Here is a 26,614-nt window from a genome sequence, read left to right on the forward strand (position 1 = left end):
AGATTCAACCAGATTTTGTTTCTTGTTCATGATATTGTGATGGCATCCTCTTCCCTTAGAGCCTCCAGTGATGGTGACAAAAGGTCTGGAAGATACCAATGGCTATATTGGGGATAAAGTAGAATTGTCGGTTGAAGTTTCTGAAGATGATGCGAATGTGAAATGGTATGCTATTTACATCCTTTTAAAACAAACATTTTGGCTCTGACCTGTCAAAGTTTAGATGTGACTAAATCCTTTTCAAATGAGTGGAAAAACTGAAAATAGCAAAGTACTGGAAGTTTGCTAAGTATTAATAGATGATCTAACCAAAGGGAGTGAACATTAATGGAGAAAATTAATGGAAATAATTATCAACATAATTATTTTTTAAAATTATTTATTTTTATATAAATGAGGGTTCTGATGCCCTGAAGCCCTCAACTCAGTATGAATCCTTTTGATGGTTACGTTATAAAAATGACATACTTTGTTTTTATCACAATGGTTGGGGAAGGGCTATGGCTCAGTGGCAGAGCATGTGCTTTGCAGACAGAAGGTCCCAGGATCAATTCCTGGCATCTCCAATAAGGATCATGTGGTGAGTGGTTTGAAAGACCCTGACCTGGGAACCTGCAGAGTTGCTGCCAGTCGGGTAGACAATACTGACCTTGGTGGACCGATGGTCTGATTTGGTATAAGGCAACTATAAGTGCTATTTTATCATTATATTTACTGCATAAGTAATAAAGTGTTGTTATATTCCATTGTTGAGCCTTTTAATTTTCCTTTTTATAATTGTAATTCTTATATTTTGGATTTTTATCTTAGCTGCTGTATATTTTTGCCATTGATTTCATCGTTCTGGAAAAATCAGTAAAAAAAATGTCAATAAAATACACATTGAGTTGGATCCTATGAACTTTCTGCTTCAAATCCTCAGCTTCTTGCAGCCCCTGAAAGCCAATGATGAAGGTTGCTGGACCCTCACAGACTAAGCTGTGAGGGGCTATGCTTAGAGGGGCTAAGAGGGGCTATGGTGAGGAGGAGGAGTGAGATGATATGCCCCCTTCTCTGTTAAACTACGACCGAATCCACACTTCCCTACCTTCCACTTTTGCATGATGGCCTCCATACCCATCAATTGCCTCACTGCCATTTTGCTACACGGCCATAGAATGAACGCAAAACAAAATGGCTACTGAGCTGTCGAGCTAGTCTGAGCCAGTTTCTTAAAACAGTTGTTGTTCACCTTGAACCAAGAGGATATTGTAGATTAAAGGTAAAGGTAGTCCCCTGTGCAAGCACCGAGTCATTACTCATAGAATCATAGAGTTGGAAGGGGCCATACAGACCATCTAGTCCAACCCCCTGCCCAGTGCAGGATCAGCCTAAAGCATCTGACAAGTATCCATCCAGCCTCTTCTTGAAAACTGCCAGTGAGGGGGAGCTCACCACCTCCCTAGGCAGCTGATTCCACTTTGGAACTACTCAGACCATGAAAAAGTTTTTCCTAATATCCAGCCGGTACCTTTGTGCATGTAATTTAAGCCCATTGCTTCGGGTCCTACCCTCTGCTGCCATCTGGAACAGCTCCTTGCCCTCCTCCAAATGACAGCCTTTCAAATATTTAAAGAGAGCAATCATGTCCCCCCTCAACCTCCTCTTCTCTAAACTAAACATTCCCAAGGCCCTCAGCCTTTCCTCATAGGGCTCAGTCTCCAGACCCTTGATCATCCTTGTCGCTCTCCTCTGCACCCTCTCAATTTTGTCCACATCCTTTTTGAAGTGAGGCCTCCAGAACTGCACACAATACTCCAGGTACGGCCTGACCAAGGCAGTATAGAGAGGGGCTATGACCTCCTGCGATTTCGATGCTATGGCCCCTTTGATACAACCCAAGATTGAATTAGCCTTTTTTGCCACCGCATCACACTGACTGCTCATATTTAGTTTACAGTCCACTCTTACCCCAAGATCCCTTTCACATATACCACTGCCCAGAAGTGTATCCCCCATCCAGTATGTGTGCTTCCCATTTTTGTGGCCCAGATGTAATACTGTGCACTTGTCCTTGTTGAATTGCATCCTATTCACAGCTGCCCACTTCTCCAGAGTATTCAGGTCTTGTTGAATTTTAATTCTGTCTTCTTGGGTGTTTGCTACTTCTCCCAATTTTGTATCATCAGCAAATTTAATGAGCAGCCCTTCCACTCCTTCATCCAGATCATTGATAAAAATATTGAAAAGTACCGGGCTCAAAACCGAGCCCTGCGGCACCCCACTGGACACCTCCCTCCAATCTGATGAAATGCCGTTGACCACCACTCTTTGAGTGCGGTCCTCTAACCAGTTCCCTATCCACCCAACTGTCCTATAGTTCAGTCCACAGTCTTCCAGTTTGCCCATCAGAATGTCATGGGGGACCTTATCAAAAGCTTTACTGAAATCCAGATAAATCATGTCAACAGAGTTCCCCCGAACCAGTAAGCTGGTCACTCGATCAAAGAAGGAAACCACGTTGGTCTGGCAAGATCTGTTAGGGACAAAACCATGCTGACTTCCCCGGATCACTGAGCGGTCCTTCAGATGCTTACAGATTGATCCCTTTAAAATCTGTTCTAATATCTTCCCAGCAACAGAAGTCAGACTGACTGACCTGTAGTTTCCCGGGTCATCCTTCTTCCCTTTCTCAAAGTTTGGGATAACATTCGCTCTTCTCCAATCTTGTGGCACATCCCCAGTCCTCCAGAAGGCCTTGAAGATGATGGACAGGGGTTCTCCAAGTTCTCTAGAAAGTTCTTTCAGCACTCTTGTGGAGAGGCAGCCAGATGCCTCTCCACAACCTCTCTGTCAATGTCAATTAGCCACTCAGGTGTCCTGCCACATTTTCTACTATCTCTAGATGTGCCTGAGTTCTTCAGGGAGAAAACAGAGGCAAAAAAGTCATTAAGCCTGTCTGCTTTTACTCTGTCCTGCATCAGAGTTTCTCCATCTACTCCCAACAGCGGTCCAATTGCCTCTTTTACCCTGCGTTTGCTTCTCACATGTCTGTAGAAGTTCTTATTATAGCAAGCCCTCCTGGCCAGACCCAGCTCATACTGAGCTTTGGCCTCTCTGATGGCTGATCTGCAGTACCTAGTAACCCTCATATACTCCTCTTTAGAGGTCTGTCCTTCTCTCCATTTCCTGAACATTTCCTTTTTCTCTCTTAGCTTATTCTGGAGCTCTCTGTATATCCACATCAGTTTCTTGGAGCCCTTACTATGTTTCCGTCTTGCTGGGATAGTGAGGGCTTGAGCTTGCAAAAGCTTGTGTTTAAGAAGTACCCACCCTTCACTTGCTCCTTTCCTTTCCAGCACACTCCCCCACAGAATGACTCTCATCAAGCCTCTGAGTTCATCGAAGTTGGCCCTACGAAAATCTAACCTACGAGTCTGGCTATGAACTTCCTTGGCCCCCCACAGAAACTGGAATTCAAGGAGGACATGGTCACTTCTCTCTAAGGTCCCCACCACCTTCATCTCATCTACCAATTCTTCCCTGTTGGTTAATATCAAGTCTAGTATGGCCGAGCCCCTTGTAGCTTCCTCCACCTTTTGAAAAAGGAAGTTATCGGCCAGACAGGTCAGGAAATTGCGTGATTCATGATGCTTTGCTGAGCCTGTCTCCCAGCACACATCGGGGAAGTTGAAGTCACCCATAATTACAAGGTTCTGATGTCTGGATACTCTACCAATCTGTTCAAAGAGGGCAGCATCCATTTCTTCTCGCTGGTCAGGTGGTCTGTAGCAGGTGGTCTGTGGTCTGTCCAACAATAATACCCTTTGTCCTCCCTCCCCTTATTTCTACCCATATGCTTTCCACCGGGCTGTCTGCCCCATTCTCCATAACTTCTTGACAATCAAGCCCTCTCCTCACATACAACGCCACTCCACCTCCTCTTCTACTCTTCCGGTTTTTCTTGAACAACTCATACCCATCCACTTAGCACATTCCAGTCATGGGAATCATCCCACCAAGTCTCAGTAATTCCTACTATATCGTAGCCCTCTGTTTGCAATAGAAGCTCAAGCTCTTCTTTCTTATTACCCATACTTTGGGCATTGGTATATAGACACTTGTAGCCTTGTACCTTTGTTTGACCTATCTAACTCAGGTGGGTCCCCACCTTTTTTACTTCGTCATTGAAATCCCCATGTCAATCATCCCCTTCCCCTTGCGGCATCAGTTTAAAGCTCTCCTGATGAAGTTCTCCAGGTTCGTTCCAAACGTTTTCTTCCCTGCCCTTGAGAGGTGAAGCCCATCATGTGCTAGAAGGCCTTCTCTAAGAAAACCTATCCCATGGTCCCAGAACTCAAAGCGCTCCTGCCAGCACCACCATCTCAGCCAACAATTCACCTCAAGTATGGTCCGCTCCCTGCACGTTCCTCTTCCTATGACTGGAAGGATAGAAGAGACTACCACCTGAGCCCCCAATGTCTACAACTGCCTTCCAAGAGCTTCATAATCCTGTTTAATTCTTGCGACGGTATTCGCATGGGGGGACATTGCATCATGACATTTTCTTGGCAGACTTGTGTTACGGGGTGGCTTGCCATTGCCTTCCCCAGTCATCTACACTTTACCTCCAGGAAACCAGGTACTCATTTTATCGACCTCGGAAAGATGGAAGGCTGAGTCAACCTTGAGCTGGCTACCTGAACCCAGCTTCCGCCGGGATCAAACTCAGGTTGTGAATAGAGATGGGCATGAACCGAAATACGAACCAAAATTAAGCATGAACCAGGCCGGTTCGTGGTTCGTGAACCAGCGGTTTGTCAGATCCCAGATTCTGATGAACCGCCATGAACTTTAGGTTGGTTCGTTTGGTTCGTTTTTTGGTTCATTACTGCAGGCAGCCTGGTGCCAATCAATCAGTTTCCTAGGCAACAGGGGATGGACTTCCTGCACACCTTCTGCTGACCTGGAAGTGAACTTCTGCTGGCCCAGAAGTGACTTTCTGCTGACCCGGAAGTAATGATTTTCTGACCTGGATGTGTTGTTTTCACAAACCAAATGAACCGGTTTGAAAACCAGAGGCAGGTTCGTGAAAGTTTGTAGTTCGTGATTTGTGAAATTTGACAAACCACGAACCACATGGTTTGGGGTTTTTTCGGTTCGTGCCCATCTCTAGTTGTGAACAGAGCTTGGGCTGCAGTACTGCATCTTACCACTCTGCACCATGGGGCTCTTATGGTAGATTACTGGTCTTAAAAAACCCAAGATACTTAGAATGCAATGACCCATTCGCATTGTGGTGATTTGTTGTATGGTAACTATTCATCTTCTCTTGTGGAATTTGTGATCACACAAGTTCATCTGAACAAAATAGGCTTGCCAGGTTCTCCAGGCATGAAAGTGGGAGATGCTGTGTTTGTGGGGTGAGGGGCCAGATCCAGAGACTTACCTTGCATGTGCATATAGCATACATGTGCTCCAGAACACTTCTACATTGCGGCAGGAATTACATTGTTCCTAGTGCTATATGGAAGTGACGGGTTGTGCCAGGGGCCGATTGGGTAAAAATCATCCCCCAATCTAGCATTTGGGGCCAATTTTTACCCAATCGACCCCTGGCACAATCCCACACTTTCATGTTGTGCCAGGAATGACATCAATCCCAGCATGATGCAGAAGCATTCTGACACAAGAGTCTTCTCTAGGGGATTTTTGACCCATTCCACCCACTGGCCAGGTGAGAGAAGGCAGGGATGGAAGATGGGAACAGGGGACCCCTGCCCCCATGAGGGAATGGGATCCTTAGAAGAAAAGCCAAAACTGAATTCTCCCAAATGTAAAAATTAGAAAAATATTGTGGCAGCAGTAATTTATGACAAGAACCATCATTACTGAAAGATTTTTCAGAATTTTTACTTCACAATGAACAATCTATTAAATATTTTCAGTCTATAAACAGCTTTTTTCAGTCTAGGAAGTTTGTGAGGCTTGGGCTTAGCAATGGTACAGTGAAGATAATGACCTTTTTGTTATCCTTGGTCAGGTTTAAAAATGGTGTGGAACTGCCCCTTGATAGTAAATCTCGATACAAAGTGAAGATTGAAGGTAAAAAACACACCCTGATCATCAATGAAGCAACCAAAGGCGACAATGCCACTTATTCAGTGATGACAACTGGAGGACAATCAGCTGCAAAGCTAAAAGTTGACTGTGAGTTACAAATGCCTTTTTAGTTTATTTAAATATTTGTATCTCGCTTTTCTCTCTGAAGAGACCCAAAGTAGCTTATAAAAAACAAAGGTGACGCACAATCAAAATAAACTAATAAACAAACTACATTCTGGTCTTGGGCCAGTCCTGGATTCATTGGTTGATTCATTTGATGACTGCAAGCCACTGGCTAGGAGCCAAAGGTCCAAGTCCTCTTTGGCTCTTGCCATTGAGTTCTTGCCAAAGGGCTTGTGCCTCTTGCCACACCCAGCCATTATACCTGCAGAATGGAAGGAGACCAAAAAAAAACCACTGTTGAGATGGTGTGCAGCTGGCAAGATGCTCCTCTACAACATTTCCCCACCCTTTCACATAGTTGTACATAGAAATGTAATATAATCACTGGAACCTCTTAATTTACACAAAATATGTATGTACAGAACCACCAATGCCTCTTGATTCTTCCTAAGCACCTCCTGCCACTTGCTGCGGTTGCCCGCTGCCACTCAAAGCAGTGACAGAAGATTATAAAAATGCTGCCAGCCTCTGTGCCAATACATCACTTTTGGGTACAGCCTGGAAGTGACAGTGGGTAGCTCTAAGAATCACTGGAAGCTTTATGGTTTTACCATAGAGTGTTCAGTGATTCCTAATGCTATCTATTGTCACTTCCAGATTGTGCCTGGAAGTTACATGGTGATGTGGGCAACATCAATAATATTACATGCCCCCCATGTGTCCATATCCTAGTCCTCCCAGTGGTTCCTAGGTTTGGCCTGGCGCCCTATATACACCTACTGGGGAATATTTTAAAAAGTATTCATTTTTTGGAATTAGACTGCATGAACAATAAATTTGCATGTTACTACTCTTTCCCTATTCGGAGCCAGTAGATAATTATATTATGGCTAATATGCAGTGCTTTTAAGGAAAAGATCTGTAGAATTCACACCAGAACTCTCAGATGTGTGAGGTTCCCACCCGCTAGTTACTGTAGTAGTAAGACCTACATGTTCTTTCCATCTAACTGGGTAACTGCATGGAGGTGACTCGAACATTGCAATGAAAGGGGAAGGTTGGTGCATTAGCATTCTATACTTCAAACATGCAAAGACACTCTTGTTCAGAATAGCAGGCATTAGCAATTCACAAGGAATAACATAATTGCCTTAATTTCTTTTTTCCCAAGTGAGACCACTGAAGATAATGCATCCATTGGAAGACCAGACTGTAAGGCTTGGCAAAGAGCTCTCTCTGAAATGTGAGATCTCTGAGAATGTAGAAGGAAAGTGGTACAAAAATGGACAGCTTCTCCAACCAAGTGACCGCATCAAGATATACCACAAAGGAAGGTAAGTACATTCACACAAACACATTGGATCAACATTTACTGTCAAACCACATGTGACATTGGAGATTCAAAAAAAGCCACTAAAATGGGAGGACTAGGGGTTGGAACTAGGGAAGGGGGTGGTTAATTATTTGTCTTCATACCACTTTCATGATCAGGAATGCCCCCCACCAGGCTGTTTTGAATCCAAGGAGGAAAAAATGTGAGATTTCTGATCAGGAAAATGGTGCCTAGGCAAGCCTCATACTCCCAAGCACCACATTTCTATCCGTATTGTGCCCTCTATGGTTGTTTTTTGCATCCAAAATACACATCTCCAACGTCATGTGTAATTTCATCCTGAGAAGCTTTTGTGTTTTTGATGAAGTGGCAAATATTTTCAGCTTGGTGTGCTTCTTTGCACTGTAAAATAACCCATCCAAAGGCCCTTGTGTGCAGATTACTTTTGCTTAGAGCAGAGGGTCATGTGGAGGAGAACTAAAAAGTTCAGGGGCTTTGCTTGTCTTGTCTTCAGTGGTGTCACAGGTACTATTCAAAAGATTCTTTGCAATGCTTCAAATTGGGATGGCCACTGCTAATGGGAGAAGGAATCACATTTTCCCGGCAACAAGCCGCTACATATGGATGTACAAATACAGTGTCCTTGAAACAGAAGCACTGCATAATGGATAATCTATGGCTTTTGTATAACAGACCAGTAAGAACTGCATATTATATGGACGGGGGAAGGGGGAATGCATCTGACTTATTTTTATTTACTTCATTTATTTCGTTTCTCCCTACTGGGGATCCAGAGCAGCTTACATTGTTCTCCTCTCCTCCATTTATCCTTGTAACAATCCTGTGAGGTAGTTTAGGCTGAGAGTGTAAGACTGGTCCAAAGTCACCCAGTGAACTTGCATGGCAGAGTGGGAACTCGAATCTGTCTCGCCTAGATCAGAGACTGACTTTCTAACCATGGCACAATGTCAAATGTGATATAATAGTTGGGCTAAGACCCAGGAGACCTGGGTTCAAATCCTTGCTTGCCATGGAACTTACTGGGTGGCCTTCAGCTGGTCCTTCTTTATTAGCTGAAGCTGCCTCACAGAATTGCTGTGAGGATAAAATGGAGGAACAGAGTGCAATTTATGTTGTCCTGAGCTCTTTGGAAAAAGGGTAAGATAAAATAATATCAATTTCAGCTGGGGGAAATATAAGGATTGCTCCTTCTGGGGAATATACAGGCAAAAATATGTGAGAGAAGGAAAAGTTAAGCATTCTCGTTATCCCTATTGGATCTTTCCTAGAAATGTCTTTAGTCCCTACATTAGTATCTTGTAGCTTTGGGAATTCCATGCTTCCCCTTATTACATTAGTTTGGCTCTTTCACCATGGAAGGAAGAGAACATTTATAAGAGGTAAACATAGCACGGTTATTACTGTCCTGTGGTAAAGAGTAGACATGGGCACGAACAGCATTACGAACAGAAAAAACCCACAAACAGCCTAATCTGCTGTTCTCGAACAAGCTGTTCGTGAAGCCCCATCCTAAACGAACAGGTTGTCGTTAAAAGCCTCGTTCCTTGCTGCAGCAGTTCAGCAAGCCAGACAGTCTGGCACCTGCTGCAATTAATCCCCTTGGCAACCAGAGGCAAGGAGGGACAGAACTCTGTCTGAACTCCTTCTGGCTTTCCTTCTGGCTTTAACCCTTCAAAGTACTTCCAGCAGAGTCTTGTTTTTGCCACTGTGAAGAGAAAATGACAGCCAATGGGGAGACCTGTGGATCATGCCTTTCCCGGGGTGCAATCTCTCTGAAACTTGGGGAGTCTTCAGAGGACAGTGAAGACTATGTCCCCTACAAATGTACTGGGTATTGGACATTAGGAAGGTCAGTTTGTGGGGTGTTTAAAGGGCCCCGCCCCTTGCACGTGGCAGGAAAGGGCCCTATAAACTATCAACTGGCAGGCAGCAGGGGGGAGTCCCCCCTGCCACCTGCCAGCTGATAGTTTAAAGGGATCTTTAGAGGGCCGGGTAAGTGGGTTTGAGGGGAGGGGGGGCTAAGTGGGGTGGGGGTGGGGTGGGGTTCTGGCCCCCACGAACAACAAACAACGAACATGTCTGGGAACAGTTCATGTTCGTCCATGTTCATTGTTCATTGATCATGGATGGCACCGAATGACAAACAGGGGTTTCGGGGGGGGTTCCATTTGTGCCCATGTCTAGTAAAGACTCTCTGTAAAAATGAATATGTAAATTTAAAATTAGGTCTATTAATTGGTTGCAAAAAAATTTCTAGTCTAATTGCTGCAATACATCTGGCACTATATTTCCTTTAACTTTTGTCTCTTGATTTTCTGCAGAATCCACCGGCTAATTATTGATAGTTCACTTGTTGATGATGATGGTGAATATATGTTTGTTCCAGAAGCATATAATGTCAACATCCCCTGCAAAGTACATATTATAGGTAACTTCCAAGGGCCTCTTTTTCTTGGGTGTGGTATGTTCTATTTAATTGATTCAGAGGACAGTAAGGTTGCCTGGTCTGGCAACCAGCAGGAGTCCAGTGGTCAGGGACATAGGGGGCAGCTGTGGGTGACGATATGACTTCACTCTTGGGAAAATCCAGAAGTGACATCACACCTCCCTAGGTTTTCCCCAGGAGTGACATCAGCCCTCTCTTGAAACTGCCAAAAACTCTATGGTTTTACCATAGCATTTCTGGCAATTCCTAGAGAAGCATGATTCACACCTCTTGGATAGCATAAATGTCGTTTTCTTCCTGTGGTCACTGGAGTGCCAGTCTGCAATGCCCTCTGGGGTTGGGAAAGCTCACTCTCCAATCTTTCAGGCAAATAGAAGAAAGCTCCCCCCTTCTAAATTAAAATTCTAACTTGTAGGTAGGATTGCCAGCCTCCAGGTGGGGCCTGGAGATCTCCTGGAATTATGGCTGATCTCCAGATGACAGAGATCAGTTCTCCTGAAAAGGTAGTCTCTATGGCATTATACCTCTGCCAAGGTCCGTCCCCAGGCTCCAACTCCAAATCTCCACAAACTTCCCAAGGCAGAGCTGGCAACCCTAGTCCCCAGTTGCTTTTAGATGAACAGAGAGATCTGATTGTTGTCTTGCCTCAACCTGTATGTGTGTGTTTATTTAGCTGATGTGGAAGCCCTAGTCTCTGCCCTGCAAAGCAAACAACCTATCTATTGCAAAGGCTCGGAGATTTAAGGTTCACAGATGGGTCTGTGAGGCCTGTTCCTTGTAACAAATTATTATGCAGCTGCAAAAGTTAAAAAGAACACCTGGGAGTTGCAAAGTACACTAAGGAAGCAATCATAAACAGGTCTACTCTGATATAAGTCCTATGTTATTCAATAGTGCTTACTCCCAGGGGAGTGTCTTTAGGACTGCAGCCTATGTGGCTCAGTGAAGTAGTTTTGAATTTGTACCAATCTGTCACAACAAGCGAAGTAATGCATAAGGCTTGTTTAATTTGGGATGGATTTTATAGTATTTTTCAGGACACCATGTGGGAAAACCGAAAATCTTATGAATGGGTTTCCAAATAAGGGAAAGTAAATAAGTAGGACTGATTTTATTTCCCCCAAGCCAAGTGGTTAAACATCAGAGATATGTGCACTAGTGTAGGAGGTTTATACGATGTTTTATATATTAGATTAGCTTTTGTGTTGTATACAAACAAATCAGAATGCTTCTAAAATGTTCTTCTCTTTACAGAAATTCCAAACATAAATTCCTTTGTGCCTTGATTTTGCAGATCCTCCTAAAATCCACCTTGATGGACTTGGAGACAATAATACAGTGACAGTTGTAGCAGGAACCAAATTGCGACTGGAGATCCCCATCTCTGGAGAGCCCACTCCAAAGGTCATGTGGAGCAGAGGGGACAAGGTACAATTGGAATTTAGGCCTGTATCTGTATTCTAGCGACTGTTCTTTTGTAAAAAAAACTAATGTGATTTATTATCTTTTATAATAAGATATTAATGGCTTTTAGGGATGCCAGGTTCCCCTGCCATCTTGGCGGAAGGGCAGAGGTCCCGGCACTGATCTTTTCAGTGTTTCCGGGTGGACCTCACGCATGTGCTCCTGCACCTATGTGATGATGTCACTTCCAGGGAATGACATCATCGAGCAGGGGTGGGAGTGCAGGGGTGTTCTCAGGGGCAGCACAATGACATCACTCCTGGAGGTGATGTTGTTGCACCGCCCTGGGAGTGTGCCCAGGGTGGTGTTCCCCCACCTTTCCACCCCTGCTGGCTAGGTGAGTAGATATGGGAGGCAGAGAGTGGGAGCGGGGGATTCCCCATCCTCAGCGGGGGAATGACACAGTGACATAACTGTGGGGTAAATTTGGAGACTGGTTTGACCCTTATATGAAATAGGGAACAGTGGGGAGGAGTAGACCTGTGGCTCAGAGGTAGAGCATTTGCTTTGCGCACAGAAGATCTCAGGTTCAGTCCCCTGGTGTCTCCAGTTACAAAAAGGATCAGGTGGCAGGTAATGAGAAAGACCTCTCCCTGAGACCCTGGAGAGCTGCTGCCACTTGGAGTAAACAATACGGATCTTGATAAAGTAGTAGTCTGATTCAATATAAGGCAGCTTCATGAGAGCAACTTACCCCAATGTCAGAGGGGCAACCATGCTGTGATACCTGGTGAATCTCTGATATCTGATGAAATCCAATATGCATAGGCTCCATGTGCCTCCATATTCCCACTCCCTCTCTCCCGGGAAGAAACCTTCTCCTAGCCTGGACCCATTGTTGAGCAGACAGTGACCAGGTACAGGGGGCTTGCACTTCTTTACTCAGTCAATAATTAAATTGTGGAACTCACTGCCAGAGGAAATAGTGATGGCCACAAGAGTAGATTCTTGAGGATAGGTCCATCAGTGGCTACTAGCCATGGTGAGCAAAGGGAACCTGCATATTCAAAAGCAGCAAACCTCTGAAACCCAGTGCTAGTAGACAACATCAAGGAAGGGGATTGGCCCTTGTGCCCTGTTTGTTGGCCCTCCAGGGCGACTTGTTGACTGTTGTGTGAAACAGGATGGTGCACTAGAAGGGCCACTGGTCTGATCCAGAAAGGCTCTCCTTATGTTCCCCACTCCCTGTTAGAAAGTATGCATCCCGTATGCATGCTTTGCATTTTTGCTACCCAGGTGGAGAGCCTGGGTAGCCATGTTAAATCACATCTTATTCAAATCTGTCCAGTTTCTTAGTGTTCTGGTCTCCTTGAATTCTATCCCTATCTTCAAGGGTGTTTACTACGCCTCTTAGTTTGATGCCATCTGCAAATTTAATGAGTAATCCCATCACACCCTCGTCCGAATCATTTATAAAAATGTTGGAAAGCACTGGGCCCAGAACTGAGCCCTGTGGCACTCTACTCCAACCAGACATGATGCCATTGGCAACTACTCTTTGAGTGCTCCTTCTTATTTGATTTTCCTACAGCAGCTCATAGAATTGGACCCTATTTATTTCAAGAAGAAAACAAGAGGGCTGCACCAATCACAGAAAAATTAAAACAGGCAAAATCCAGTGGTGCAAATGAAGGCAGATGCTTTATTATCCAAGTAAAAAAATCCACTTCAGGGGAATCTGCAAGCCTTTCAATTTTTTTTTACTGCATGAAGGCAAAAACACAACGATGATGATCACTGCGACTACCGTTTTTGCATAGGAAAGTTTTTACTTGGATAATAAATACTTTTCTTCACTTGCACTACTGGCTTTTACCTGTTTTCATTTTCCTGCTTATTTCATTTGAAGGGCCTTTTTAATGTGTGCTGTTCAAATTGCTGTAAGTGAATATATGTATTCTACTGTTCCTCATCTGCTGGTTTCCTGGTTTTCAGTCGCCTCTGTGCTACTTATCTCTCTCTCTCCCTCTTCCCAATGATTGGTAGTGGCTCATGGATTCTGCAAGCAGAATACGAGCAGAGAATTATCCAGATAACAGTTGTTTGGTGATTGATAGTGCTGAGAGGGATGACTCGGGCATATATAGAATAATGTTAAAGAATGAAGCTGGAGAAGACACAGCCCATATCAATATCAAAGTTGTCGGTAAGTCATTTCGGTGCAAGGTTTCTGTATCAAGATGCCATCATTAGTTTCAGTATTTATGGGCCTTCCCAATGCACAGTCTAGTTCTTAACCTCACAATTCCGTTCTACGTTAGGATAAGCTGTGGTCTTTTCTCCAAGACCATCTGATGAACACTTCCATAGTTGATTGGTGACTAAAATCTGGGCTTAAATCCACTATTCTATCTATTTCATCAGTGGTTTTCAACCCATGCATCACGGTCTTCAGATGGGTCATGGAGCCCCACCTGATGGGTCATGATGATGAACTTTGGTAGAGCTGTCAGTTTTTGCTGCTAGTGCACATGCTTGGAGTCAGGCTGCCACACCTCCTGCCTGTCTTTGCACACACAGCAGGATGGTGAGATGAGATCACTTAGTGGTGGAGAGAATTCCTCTGTGGCTCTGCTCCTTAGCTTGTCCCTCACTATAGTATACCTATGGTGTTCAACTTGTGTTCAAGAATGCCCCTGGCATTCTTGATCTGCTGTTCATGGACCTGGACTTGACCCAGTGAGTTCATAATAGTCTGTTCCCTCTTCCTGTCACATAATTCTGATGTCATATGACTTGTGGTTGTCCCATGCTTGCTGTTGGAACTGATGGACTTTTTGGAAAGTCCCTTTGTATAGCACACTAGTACCTCAGAGGTGGGCAGTAGAGCTAGCAAAGGTCCTTTCCTGTATGCTCCCTGTTGTCTACTCTGCTGCTGTCTCCTTGCTTACCCAGAACACTGCTCTTTACAGCTTCCTTCTTTCTGGATGACACCTTCCCTTTCTCGCTTGAATGAAAGGCTTGAGCCATCATCCTGCAAGGAGAATCTCTCTTTATTTTTTTGCTTGGTGAAATCTCTTTATGGTGTCCCAAGTTTTTCTCATTGACTATATAATCAGAGAAGCTTGTTTGCATCTTAACCATTTGCTGGAGATGATGGAAGAAAACTTGTTAATTGGGAGACATCTGAAATATTTCATAGCTTTCTTCTCCTAGGATGTTTGCCACCAAATGAGGGCCACCAATGACCATCCAAAGAGCACTACAAAATGTCTTGGTTTAAAAAGTTTAGTTTTGTTCCAGTATATTAATAAATTAAGTCCTGTTTGCTGTACAGCGATGTCAGCATTTTTGGAACAAAAAAGACCAATAAAATCATCTCTTTGATTCTGACAGATATTCCTGACCCTCCAGAGGCACCAAATGTGGTTGATGTAGGAGAAGACTGGTGCATTATGGTTTGGGAACCACCAGTGTATGATGGTGGATCCCCCATTTTAGGTAAGCAGGTCTATCATCTCTTTTAGTGTTTTGGTATTTGGTTAAATCTTCCGTACTATTTTCAAGGTTAGTGGAACCTTCTGAACCAAAACTCTCCTGGAAAATATTCAGCCCTGCCCCCTAACCTCAGAATCAACAATGCACACTTGCATTATGTGTGTCTTATGTCATATGTGATAGTTTCCATGTAGACCAAAAGCAACAGTCCTATATCTCTTCTTCCTCTTTCCCCAATAATATGTAAAGAAAGAAATGCAACACATCATCATCATCATCATCATCTGAATTTCCATGCCCAAGTGACATTTTATCAGCTGTCGCCTGCTGGAACAGTAAAACTGATGTTCACATTTGCTCATTTTATAGAAATGCTGGGACATTAACTACTCCTATTTCGATTTGCATACTATTTAGGATATTACATTGAACGGAAGAAGAAACAGAGTTCCAGGTGGATGAGGCTGAACTTTGACCTTATTAAAGAAACAACTTTTGAGCCAAAAAAGATGATTGAAGGCGTTGCCTACGAGGTCCGAGTGTTTGCAGTCAATGCCATAGGCACTTCTAAACCAAGCATGCCCTCAAAGCCCTTTGTGCCATTGGGTGAGTAGATAATAATACTAATATTTTTGGATAACCAGACCATTCATAAAATGTTTTTATTTGAACAGAGTATAAAAACATGTAGCCATTAGAATTTGATGTCTTGTGTAAGAGATATTATAATAATAATCAGGAGTCATTTCGCAGAAAAAGAGCTGGAGGAACTCATTATTAGCATAACTCATTAGCATATGCCACACCTCTTGCCATCACTGGAAGTGTGTCATTAGTATAACTGATTTGCATGTGCCACACCCCCTGACATCACCTATTCTGGCTGTTTTGGACCCAATCCTGGCCATTCAGGGCCGAAATTGGGCCCAAAATGGCAAAAAGGGGCTGAAAATGGCCATAAAGGGGCCCAAAATGGTCAGGATCAGGCCGCTGATGAGTGGGAGAGTGATCCACCACTCACCAGAGGCCCAATCCAGGCCGTTTCAGCCCCAATCCAGGCTGAAACGGGCCCAAAATGGCCAAGAGTCAGTTGGGCGGGGCTACCTGACATGTGACCTCTTTGGGGAATGGCCGGAACTGCGTTCCTGTGCGTTCCCCCTTGAAATGAGCCCTGATAATAATATTCAATTTATATACTGCCCTTCAGGACAACTTAATGCCCACTCAGAGTGGTTTATGTTATTATTATCCCCACAACAAAACACCCTGTGTGGTGGGTGGGGATGAGAGAGCTCCAGAAAGCCGTGACTAGCCCAAGGTCACCTAGCTGGCTTCAAGTGGAGGAGTGGGGAATCAAACCGGGATCTCCAGATTAGAGTCCCGTGCTCTTAACCACTACACCAAACTGGCTCTCAGACCTGTAGTCCTTAGACTTATAGTCAGAGAAGGAAGCTAACTATCTTCCTATAGGCTGATCCAGGGCTCATTTCGAGGGGGAATGCACAGGAACGTAGTTCTGGCAGTTCCTCAAAGAGGTCACATGTCAGGGGGCCCCAGCCACCTGACTATTGGCCATTTTGGGCCCGTTTCAGCCTGGATTGGGGCCAAAATGGCCTGGATCGGGCCTCTGATGAGTGGTAGATCACTCTCCCACTCAACAGCGGCCAGATCCTGACCATTTTGGGCACTTTTCCAGCCGTTTTTGGCCCCTTTTTGCCATTTTGGGCCCAATTTTGGCCCTGAATGGCCAGGATTGGGTCCAAAACAGCCACAATAGGTGATGTCAGGGTGTGTGGCATATGCATATCAATTATGCTAATGACACACTTCCAGCGATGGCAAGGGGTGTGGCATATGCTAATGAGTTATGCTAATAAGTTCCTCCAGCTCATTTTCTACAAAATGACCCCTGGGCTGATCAATAAAGGACATTAAATATCCAGATAAATAAGACAGTAGGGGGATATATACTATTTCTACAATATGCCCAGTTCCTTTCCTGCACTCTGGACATGTGTAAAAATAAAATGTAAAAATTGGCCAGAAAGTTTTTAAAGTAAAGGGGCCAAGGTAATAACAATGACACTGCTTTTAGTCCCCTTCAAAGGTCTCCCAGAGAAGAATGGTCTTAATTAGCCTCCAGAAGTCCAGTGTTGAGGAGGATTATTTGGCCTCCTTGGCAAGGGTGAAAATAGGCCAGTATGGGCTCATATGAAATACTGGTAGGAAAGGGGACAAAGTACCATCTTCTGTTTTGAACTCGCCAAGACAGTACAGCACTGGTAAAATTGACTTTCACTGCTGCTCCTGGAACAGGGAATTTCAAAGCTTGGAACCATGGCTAAAAAGCCTTCTTTGCTGTGCTCTCCAACCATTTAAGTCAAATACATGGAGAAGGCCAATGCTAGTTAATATCATGCTACAGGCATGGTAAGTAAGTCCCTCAAATACTGTGGTCTAAAGCCATTTAAGGCTTAAAAGGTCAACATCAGCAGTTTGAACTGGGCCCAGAATTAATCTAACCCAAACAACATCTCACAATTCCAGTGAAAGAATAGCCACTGCAAAAAGTAAGTCAAATGCACAAAGATCCGCATCAAACAGTGAGAGAAACAGACCAAAACAAAATGTCAATGGCTTCCAAAAATGGGCAGTGTTAAATCCTTTGTTTGTATTGCTAACACAAATGCCTTCTTTCATTGCCTTTTCAGCGGTTACCAGTCCACCTACCTGCCTGGCAGTTGATTCTGTAACTGATACTACAGTTACCATGAAATGGCGACCACCAGACCAAATTGGAGCTGCAGGTTTAGATGGCTATGTTATAGAGTATTGCTTCGAGGGAAGTAAGTGGCAACTGTGTTATGCTTTGGTTAGGAAAGAGATGTCCTAACTTTTCTATCTGAAGGCTGCTTCCATGAAGAAAAGGCGTAATGTGAGGATCCTCCCAAGTGTTTGGTTCTATCCTTCCTTCCTTGTTTCCAGATTGTTAGTCCCAGTGTTCATAAAACTATTGGTTTTATATTTACAGCTAGCATTTCAGTCTAATGTCTCATAAACCCTGGGAGATGTTTATTCCATTGATATGGAAATATCTCTATCTCTGCTTTAGAGAGGAAGGATAAATGGGAAGAAAAAATGAATTATGTTCTTCAATTAGTAAGTACAGAAATATGAAGATCCATATAGTAATTGTTATTCACATAATCATTTGTCACATGGCAAAGTCACATTGACTTTTGGTATGGAATGGCTTTTAAACATTGGTGTCAAACTGATCTTGTGAATGCTTGATACTCATCTAGATCTCAACTTACGTGGGACTGTGAATATTTGACACATGTCCAGATTGTGATTTATCTTTCTTGATGATTCCCTGGAATGTTTCAAACCAAACCAGTACAGGGAAATTCTATATCACACAGGATTCATTTTTTTACGTTTTAAAAAACATTTTAAAATATTTTAAATAGCAATTTAGCATCCATGACAAGGTTCAATATATGTTTTTCAAATGCTTAGCACTCAAATATGTTGGTAGATATATGGGAAACATATTTAGTGCCAAGAATAAGGGATTCCTCTCTCCCTATACTCAGCTCCATCAGAGCAAACTTTGCAAATATGTTCACCTCACCATTTATAGGCTGATGAGCAAGCTGAGGACAGCTGCTTTGTCATACAGCCAGACTGAATAAAGTTTTATTCAACCCATATCTAACTGCTTGTGAACTGGACTTCTGCCATGTCTGCAGTGAGAGGGGGAATTGGTTAAAATCCTATATGTGGAAATACTCCAGCCAATGACTGTACAGAAGGCTGTGATGTAAGACTAATTAAGAGGTTTTCTTTTTTTACAAATAGTTTTTTTTTAAAAGATGAAGCTAGACTAATGAAATTTCAATATGCTGCTTGGGTATTTTGATTGAAGCGTCTCCTGTGTTGAAAAGCTGTTGCCTGAGAAGTTGAGTCTATAGAGTTACACTCTTCTCTTGACACAGCTTTTAGGGAAGTTGACTTTGGGTCATGAACAACATTTATTAAGGGTATAACTGGCACTTAAGGCTTGTCACTGGATAAATGAAGATTTGATCACATGCTAATTCTTAGATGGCTAGGCACAGTAAATGGGTATTGTGAATAGTCTAACGTTTGTTGAGATCACACCATTATTACACCCTGAAAAAACTTTTGAAATCGTTTGTGGAAGGCATTCACAGGACCAGTTTGTAAGGTTGCCAACTCTAGGTTGGGAAATTACTGGAAGTTTGGGGATGGATCCTGGGGACGGATGTCACCAGGGATATAATGTCATAGATTTCACCCTCCAAAGCAACCATTTTCTCCAGGGGAAATGGTCTATGTAGATTGGATTTTAGTTGTAATTCTGGGAGATCCCCAGGCCCCACCTGGAGGTTGGCAACCCTACCAGTTTCAGTAGCAAAAAGAAGAAAGAAAGCAGTTATATCAACATATACCTACTATGCAATCACTGTATGATTTAGCCACTATTCAGATCTCAGGGAACAACTGCAGGGGGGGGGGGTGGAATTCTCTATGGCCAACAGGTATGCTGAGCTGCACAACAAATGGTCAATCTAGCATTAACAAGGAGAAAGACTTTTAAGAAATGTTTCAGGATTCGGCAGATCATACATCTGTGTGTACCTATTGAACAGAGCAAAACCTTTACTTTTTTCTTTCAGATAGGTTTAAAAGCATTAAGAAGATATCTCAAAATGACAGCTGAGCCTGCCATTTTGATGTTACCCACCTCAGATAAAATACAAATAGCATATGTATTTTACAAATGATGTTGTGTGCCTTCTGTATATGCTACATATGCTTTGCATATCTAGATATACACCTATATATACACAATTAATGCTATTTATGTATATATTGTAACACTTTGAAACAAAACTTTCTAGACAATACAAAAGAAACCAGCGTTGTGGTGTTTATCACTGTATCTCTCGCTCTGCCTTTTCTCTTTTCTTTAGTCTTTCAGTATGTGAATTTCTTTGTTCTTCATCTTTTTTCCAGTATATTTCCTTCAACTAATTTTTCTACAAAGTTTAACGTTTCACCTGAATCTCCAGGTACTTTCTTTGACTGTCAATCTTTCGGCTGTCACTTTTTTCAGATTCTCCCTTCTTCTCTTCTGCTTACTTAACCTATCAATTTGTAATCATTCTCTCTTTTTCTTCTCTCTTCTTCACTTTTACTCTCTCTTTCTCTCTCGTCTGTTGCCCTTGAATGGGATACTATTAGGGCTATATAATCATGAGCAATTTGAGTGGGTGGAACTGAAAAAGTGGCCTCGAGAAAACTTCATAACTCCCTTAAAGTTAATAAAGAAGTTTCTCTGGTACCAATGAAGTCAATATTACATTCCATAATATACAAATTCATAGGTTCAAAATAACATAGATCACTCGTAAGCATAGTGATGCGAACAAATATCATGATCTCTTAAACTCATTCCCTTCATACATTCATTTATACTACCAAGAAGTGAATAAGAGGTTTTTGGAACATGAAAATGCTGAACCACAGAATAATTAGGAACTCTCAATTCTCCCCTTTATCATCTTAGAATCAGCCATTGTGAATATAAAATAAGTAAGATGAACAGTTTTGTTAGAATTATTTCTCTAAGAAGATCAGTACTTAAGCTTTCTAGTTACATGGAAGTCTTTGTCAGTTAGGAAAACGTTGATGTAATGAAGAGATCCCCTTATCTGTTTTGTATTTCTTACTCTTTGTGACCAACGTGAAAAAAACATCTATAGCAAAATAAGATGCTGCTTATGGCAGTGACATCAGTTTGTCCCAACTCCATGAACAAAGATATATGATAAAAATGCCCATGGATTATAGGGCAAAAAGATTCTTGTCTTAGACCAACAAACCAACTGTCTCAATCTAGACAACAAATTCAAATAAAATTTGTACTCTGAACCCTATATTTTCACAATATGGACCCAATTTACGTGTGAAATGCAGAATCAGAAACTTAATAGAAAAAAAATTATCTATGTAGGATTACCAGCGTGAAAATACAGACCCCGTTGAGATCTCTATAAAAGTTGCATTGGCTGCACATCCTACAAACTCACTTCACCGGAGTGCTGTAGTTAACTTATTGCCCATTTCCTGCCCATTTTAAGATTCAGTAATATTCCTGGCCATAAGACCAGCTGAAAGCTTTGCCATTACTTCCACAAATCAAGACATGCCTAACAGATTTTTAACCATGGGCTGTGAACCAGCTACATGGTATGCAATAATGGTGCTTTGTTTTGGGCAGCGGTCCATGAATGCAAGCTGTTCAACAGCAAACAAGTACTTCTTCTGGTAATCAATGGATTGCAGCCTTATGTCAGCATATCCCTTCATGCCATCACTCTTCTCTGTTTCCTTTAGTTTCTCCCTCCCTTCTGGACAACTGGACTTTTAAATCTTTTCTTCTCTTTTTCTCAACGGATTTCTCTTGCCTCTCTCTTCTTTTTCCGATTTCTCATCTTTCAGTCTCTTGCTCAGATATAGCAGTCTAAAAGGCTCTTCTGCCTATGGCTGTAAATGCCCATGTGTGCTTTCCAAATCATTTAGGTTCCCAGGCGCCCACCACAGAGGGTGAGGGAAACACTTGTACACAGGAAATTAATAGTGTGGAGGCAGACGGGGGCCTGGCGCAGACTGAAGACAAGACCGCTAAACCAGCCTGTGAGTGTTCAATGTGATTCTTTTTCCCCCCTCTGTTGTGTTCATTGTGCTTTTCCCCTTTGATCTGTGGTTGGAGCCTCAATCTGATGGAAACGAAAGGGGGAAACCTGGCAAACCACTGTTTGCTATGGGTAGGGAGATCCCACACACACACATACAATCTTAATTATTTCACTGTTGCACCAGTCCTCAGTCATCTCAAAGCTCTTCTTCAAGGTGCAGTACATATCTCTGTATACTTACTAACAGGGAATACTAACTACTGGCTCATTTCTTGCCTGTGTGAAAGTGGGTGCCTCTGAATTAATTGTAATGATGGACTCTCATAAGGTTTATCGGCAGAAGTATATGATGGTGAATTGCTGGATCCAACATATGACCTGGAAGGTAAAGTTTGCAGTGAAGCTATTTAAAGCTACATTCTGATGGACTTTTTGCAACACTATAATAGTTGATCTCGTGGGCAGCGTTGTCTACTATGGAAAATATACAAGAAAATTTGGGTGACAGGGTAAAAGGTCAGAAAACTTGACCTCACATGTATAGCAATAGTAATGTGCAGTATTTTACAACCCTTACTTAGCTTGTTTTCCCTTCAGTCCTGTGAGGATGGTGCCTTTGGCATATGAAGAACAGAACCTGCGAGATGGTGACTTTTCCATCCAAGCCCAGAATCAGTTTTACAGCTAAAACATAAACAAAAACCTGAACTTAGATATTAGGTGTGTCCAGACCAGTGCTACATCTACTAGAGGCGCACAGACTTGGATCCAACGATGCATAAGTGAACTTAGTGCAATTTCGCTTGCACAAGATCATGATGAGCAACATGTAGTGCTTTTCTCCTTGTATTATAGTACCCAAAAACTGGTTGCACAAGCTCTTGCGCAAGTGGGATGTGATTAGTTTGAGTTAGCGCAAGCAGCTACTGTGGTCTTTTTCTTGTGTTTCTTACGTTTCCACTTGTGAAAGATCTTTAGTGCAAGTGGAACTTTTGTGCTGGAGTCAACCCAGTGTCTTCATGCCTGCAGTACTGAAATTCTAACAGTTTTACAGCAGTTTTGCAGCATTTTGATTCAGTGATGCATACATGTTCCTTTCAGGCTGTAGCTTCTGCTCCTTTCATCTAAAGGATATAGGAGGAGCTAAGCTTTAAAAGGAAAACAAAAATAAGATGTTTTATTATTTGATTGTCCAGTACTTGATCCACCCACCATGTTTTGGTCTATCCCTTCTCATTTCAAAAATACTGAAGATCAATTTTTAAAAAATGAATATGGTTGCCAACTTATACTAAGTGTTCAATATCTTGCATCATTCTATCTTTATTAGTTAAAAATGCTACAGTCTTTTAAAAAATGCAATTATCCCAACTGGATTGATTTAATAACTTCTTAGATTAGCATCACTGTATTGTGTTTGGCTGTGTATTATATTAGCCTCTGTTTTCAGCCAGATTGACCACACAAATTGTCTTACAATTCAAATTCATAACAGTGTACAATTTAAATAATAGCAACAGTAATTGCCATTGAAACAACTTGAAGAACTAGATTTGCACGGATTTTTTCTGGGAAAAGAGGTGGTGGAACTCAGTGGGTTGCCCTTGGAGAAAATGGTCACATGGCTGGTGGCCCCGCCCCCTGTTCTCCAGACAGAGGGGAGTTTAGATTGCCCTCTGTGCCGAGCTCTAAACTCCCCTCTGTCTGGAGATCAGGGGGCGGGGCCACCAGCCATGTGACCATTTTCAAGAGGTTCCAGAACTCTGTTCCACCGCGTTCCATCTTTAAAAAAAGCCCTGTAGATTTGGATCCAGTTGCACCTTAGATTTCCCGGGTATGAGCTTTCAAGAGTCAAAGCTCCCTATCTGACAGAGGGAGCTTTGAATCTTGAAAGTTCATACTCTGGAAATTTAGAGTCTCTCTACACAAGATATTTTACACGGGGATGCTCTAGTGACTTACTTTCTGTGTGGTCTTATATTCAAGTGTACTCTATCTCCCTAGCAGTGCATGTGTATCCACAATGGGAGAACAAGTGTAAGATCTTTCACTTGAGCGTCCTCGTGTAAGATGTTTTGTGTAGAGAGACTCTTCGTTGACCTTTAAGGTGCTACTGGGCCCAAATCTTGCACTTCTACTACAAATCAACATGGTTACACCCCTGAAACTAACTTGAAGAACTCTGTCTGACTGATAGAGTAGCAGAAATCTGCTATGGAAGGAACAAGAACGTTGGCTTTGCAATTACTGATGCTGTTTTTTATATTCCTTTTTGATACTGATTGTTGGGGAGGGGGCTATTTACTGGCAGCTTCAGCTCTCTCCATTCCAGTTCTTCTCCTTCCTGATATCAGCAAGGAGTCTTAAAGGCCTCACCCCAAGCTTCATGCTAACCGGGCTGTTGAAGCTACTCTTTGAGGCTTTGTATAATTTCTGTATTTTTCTGTAAGAGAAAAAAAAAGCATGATTAATGGCTGACCCCCACCCCAGAGTTCTGACTCTGAAAATTAAAAAAAAAAAAACTTAGATGCCGTTTAATGTTATTCATGTGACGGTAGTAGCCCAATCCCGAGGCTCCTTACCTACGTAAAGCCTGTGTGCACACGGTCAGACAGCAAAGGCTTCGCTGATCAGTACAATTTCACAGAAAGAGCTTCATGTCCATGCCCATATCTCCCCCCCATGTGAATACAGAATTACCTTTGATTTTATTTTTGTTTTGAAATTTTCTGACCTCCTCTTCCAAAGCTCTCAGAGGAGCTCAGAAATAACAGATTAAAAACTTTCTCCCTCCAGTCATTTCTCCCTTTCAAATGAGGTTCCACAGACATACCCCCAATCTTTGAAATATATACATGTACTTTCAGAGAGCTCCCTGTATCCCTTGGAGCACCCAATTAGCTTTGAATCTGGTCTCATGTATAAATTCTTCAATTGATTACATAGGGATTAGGTCACTGGACCCCAATGTTAACTCTTATATTAGTCCTGTTGACACCAAAACATTAAATATTCAGTTAATAAAGAGGAAGAGCAGGGTTTGGTTTATTTACTTCATTTATACCCCACTCTTTTCTCTGATGGGAACCCGAAGAGGCTTACAACATTCTCCACACACCCCATTTTATCCTCACAAATAACCCTGTGAGGTAGGTTAAGCTAAGAATGTATGACTGGCCCAAGATCACCCAATAAGCTCCTATGGCAGAGTGGGGAATGGAACCTGGATCGCCCAGAGCATAGTCCAACACGCTACTGTGCAATGCTGGATCTCAATGGGTTGCCACAGCAGACTTTGCCCCTGAGCTCCACCATATTCCGTCGAATATGTGCATAGAACCGTATGTGTGCACATTCTGTACATGCAAGTGGGAAGCCTGCAGAAGACTGAGGCAGTTGCATGCACATCACCTCTATATGCACACATTCAGCTTAATGCAATTACACTCCTCCCCATGTTCACTGATGTGTAAAGAGGGCCCTTGTTTTCATATTATGGTGCACCCTGGCATATTATGCTACAAATGAATTTCATTGTAGTTCACAAGAAAGTGATTTGCCATCAGCCACCGATGGTGGTTTCTTATTAATGCAAGGTGTCTATGATCTTCCAAAACATGGCATCCTGGAAATCTGTTTGCACATAGCTATGAGCAAGTCATTTCTCATTATGTAAATATCCCCTCATGATTCTGACACTGGTGCTATTCCACTAGTGGTATTATTATGGCATTCACTTTTTTAATTGATGAAGTATTAGGGTACATGAACACTAAAGCAATGTGTAGGGGGCGGGGGTCAAGCCCCAGAAGATTTCAAAATTCAAAATCAGCTCCACAATCATGAGAGCTAAAACTTTTAATATATATATATATTTAAAGCAATTGTAGCATCTAAACTGTGTGCCAGATATAATATTACATGTGGAATTCTGTTACTGCAGCTAAGTATTGCATTGCTTGCCTTCCTTGCTTAACATTACTTTTAGTATCGATGGCCTAGGTTGCAGGGTTATGATAATTTATATATATATTAAGGTATTTTTACAATAGACATAAATGGATTAGTTTAAATGTGGGAATTCCTGTCGTCTTGAAATAGTCTGTGCCATAGGTGGAAGTGGTTGTTTGATCACGAATCGCGATGGTGCAAATGTCTTTAGGAAATGAAATAAAGGCAATTTGTTGAACTCTAAAAACATTTTTTTAAATGGTGGTTTCATTGATACAAGTGTCCAAATATAATTCTCAGCATTCTTCCTCCCCCCAACCCCCACCCCTTTGCTTCCTCCCTACTTCAGCGGAAGAATGGATCGTGGCCAACCCAGATCTAACTGACAAAACAAAATTCACCATCACTGGTCTGCCAACTGGAGCCAAAATCTTTGTCCGTGTAAAGGCAGTGAATGCAGCAGGTGCCAGTGACCCTAGGCTCCACCCACAACCCATTTTAGTCAAGGAAGTTATCGGTGAGATTGAATGGTTACTTGTTGACTATTTATCATGCTGATAAATTTTAAGGCAATTATGTAAACTTTTCAGAGATTGAGAATCTTCCCCCTCCCCCATTTATTTCAGATCTGCTATGTGGGTATACACGCATACACAGGTATATACATTTGTTCCTCCTCTCTCTCTCTCTCTCTCTCTCTCTTTATTATCCGCCTTTCTCACTGAGACTCAAGGCAGTTTACATAGTTTGAGATTAGGACAATCAATATCAAGAACATTTCCATACAGTGTCAAGGACATTTCCATAAACAATGTCATAGGATTTTACAAAGACAAGGATCCAATACAGAGTCGAAGAATTGCTGAAACAGAACAAAATCAATTCTAGGATTGACATTAGATAACATGAAGCACAGGTAATATATAGGAGTACTTATTCAAAGCAACAGATAATATGCAAGACAACATAGTGGTGAAGTCTATGGTCCCTAACTCATTAGCAAAGCATCTGAGACCCCCCCTC

General features: G+C 42.5%; 1 protein-coding gene across 3 annotated transcripts in view; it reads left to right on the forward strand.

The window, feature by feature from the left end:
- MYBPC1 (myosin binding protein C1) overlaps positions 1 to 26,614 on the forward strand; it is a 113,437-nt gene that overhangs the window by 53,535 nt on the left and 33,288 nt on the right. For 2 of the 3 annotated variants that reach the window (XM_054989159.1, XM_054989160.1), the window contains exons 12-22: positions 60 to 165; positions 6,023 to 6,189; positions 7,379 to 7,541; positions 9,883 to 9,989; positions 11,302 to 11,435; positions 13,458 to 13,617; positions 14,808 to 14,912; positions 15,327 to 15,515; positions 17,621 to 17,755; positions 21,525 to 21,638; positions 25,941 to 26,108. In XM_054989159.1, coding sequence (XP_054845134.1) covers positions 60 to 165; positions 6,023 to 6,189; positions 7,379 to 7,541; positions 9,883 to 9,989; positions 11,302 to 11,435; positions 13,458 to 13,617; positions 14,808 to 14,912; positions 15,327 to 15,515; positions 17,621 to 17,755; positions 21,525 to 21,638; positions 25,941 to 26,108 — 1,548 coding nt within the window. The remainder of the gene's footprint in view (positions 1 to 59; positions 166 to 6,022; positions 6,190 to 7,378; positions 7,542 to 9,882; positions 9,990 to 11,301; positions 11,436 to 13,457; positions 13,618 to 14,807; positions 14,913 to 15,326; positions 15,516 to 17,620; positions 17,756 to 21,524; positions 21,639 to 25,940; positions 26,109 to 26,614) is intronic. The other variant, XM_054989161.1, reaches the window with a different exon arrangement.

The sequence above is a fragment of the Eublepharis macularius genome, chromosome 9, assembly GCF_028583425.1.
Source record: "Eublepharis macularius isolate TG4126 chromosome 9, MPM_Emac_v1.0, whole genome shotgun sequence".
NCBI classification, from domain to species: Eukaryota; Metazoa; Chordata; class Lepidosauria; order Squamata; family Eublepharidae; genus Eublepharis; species Eublepharis macularius.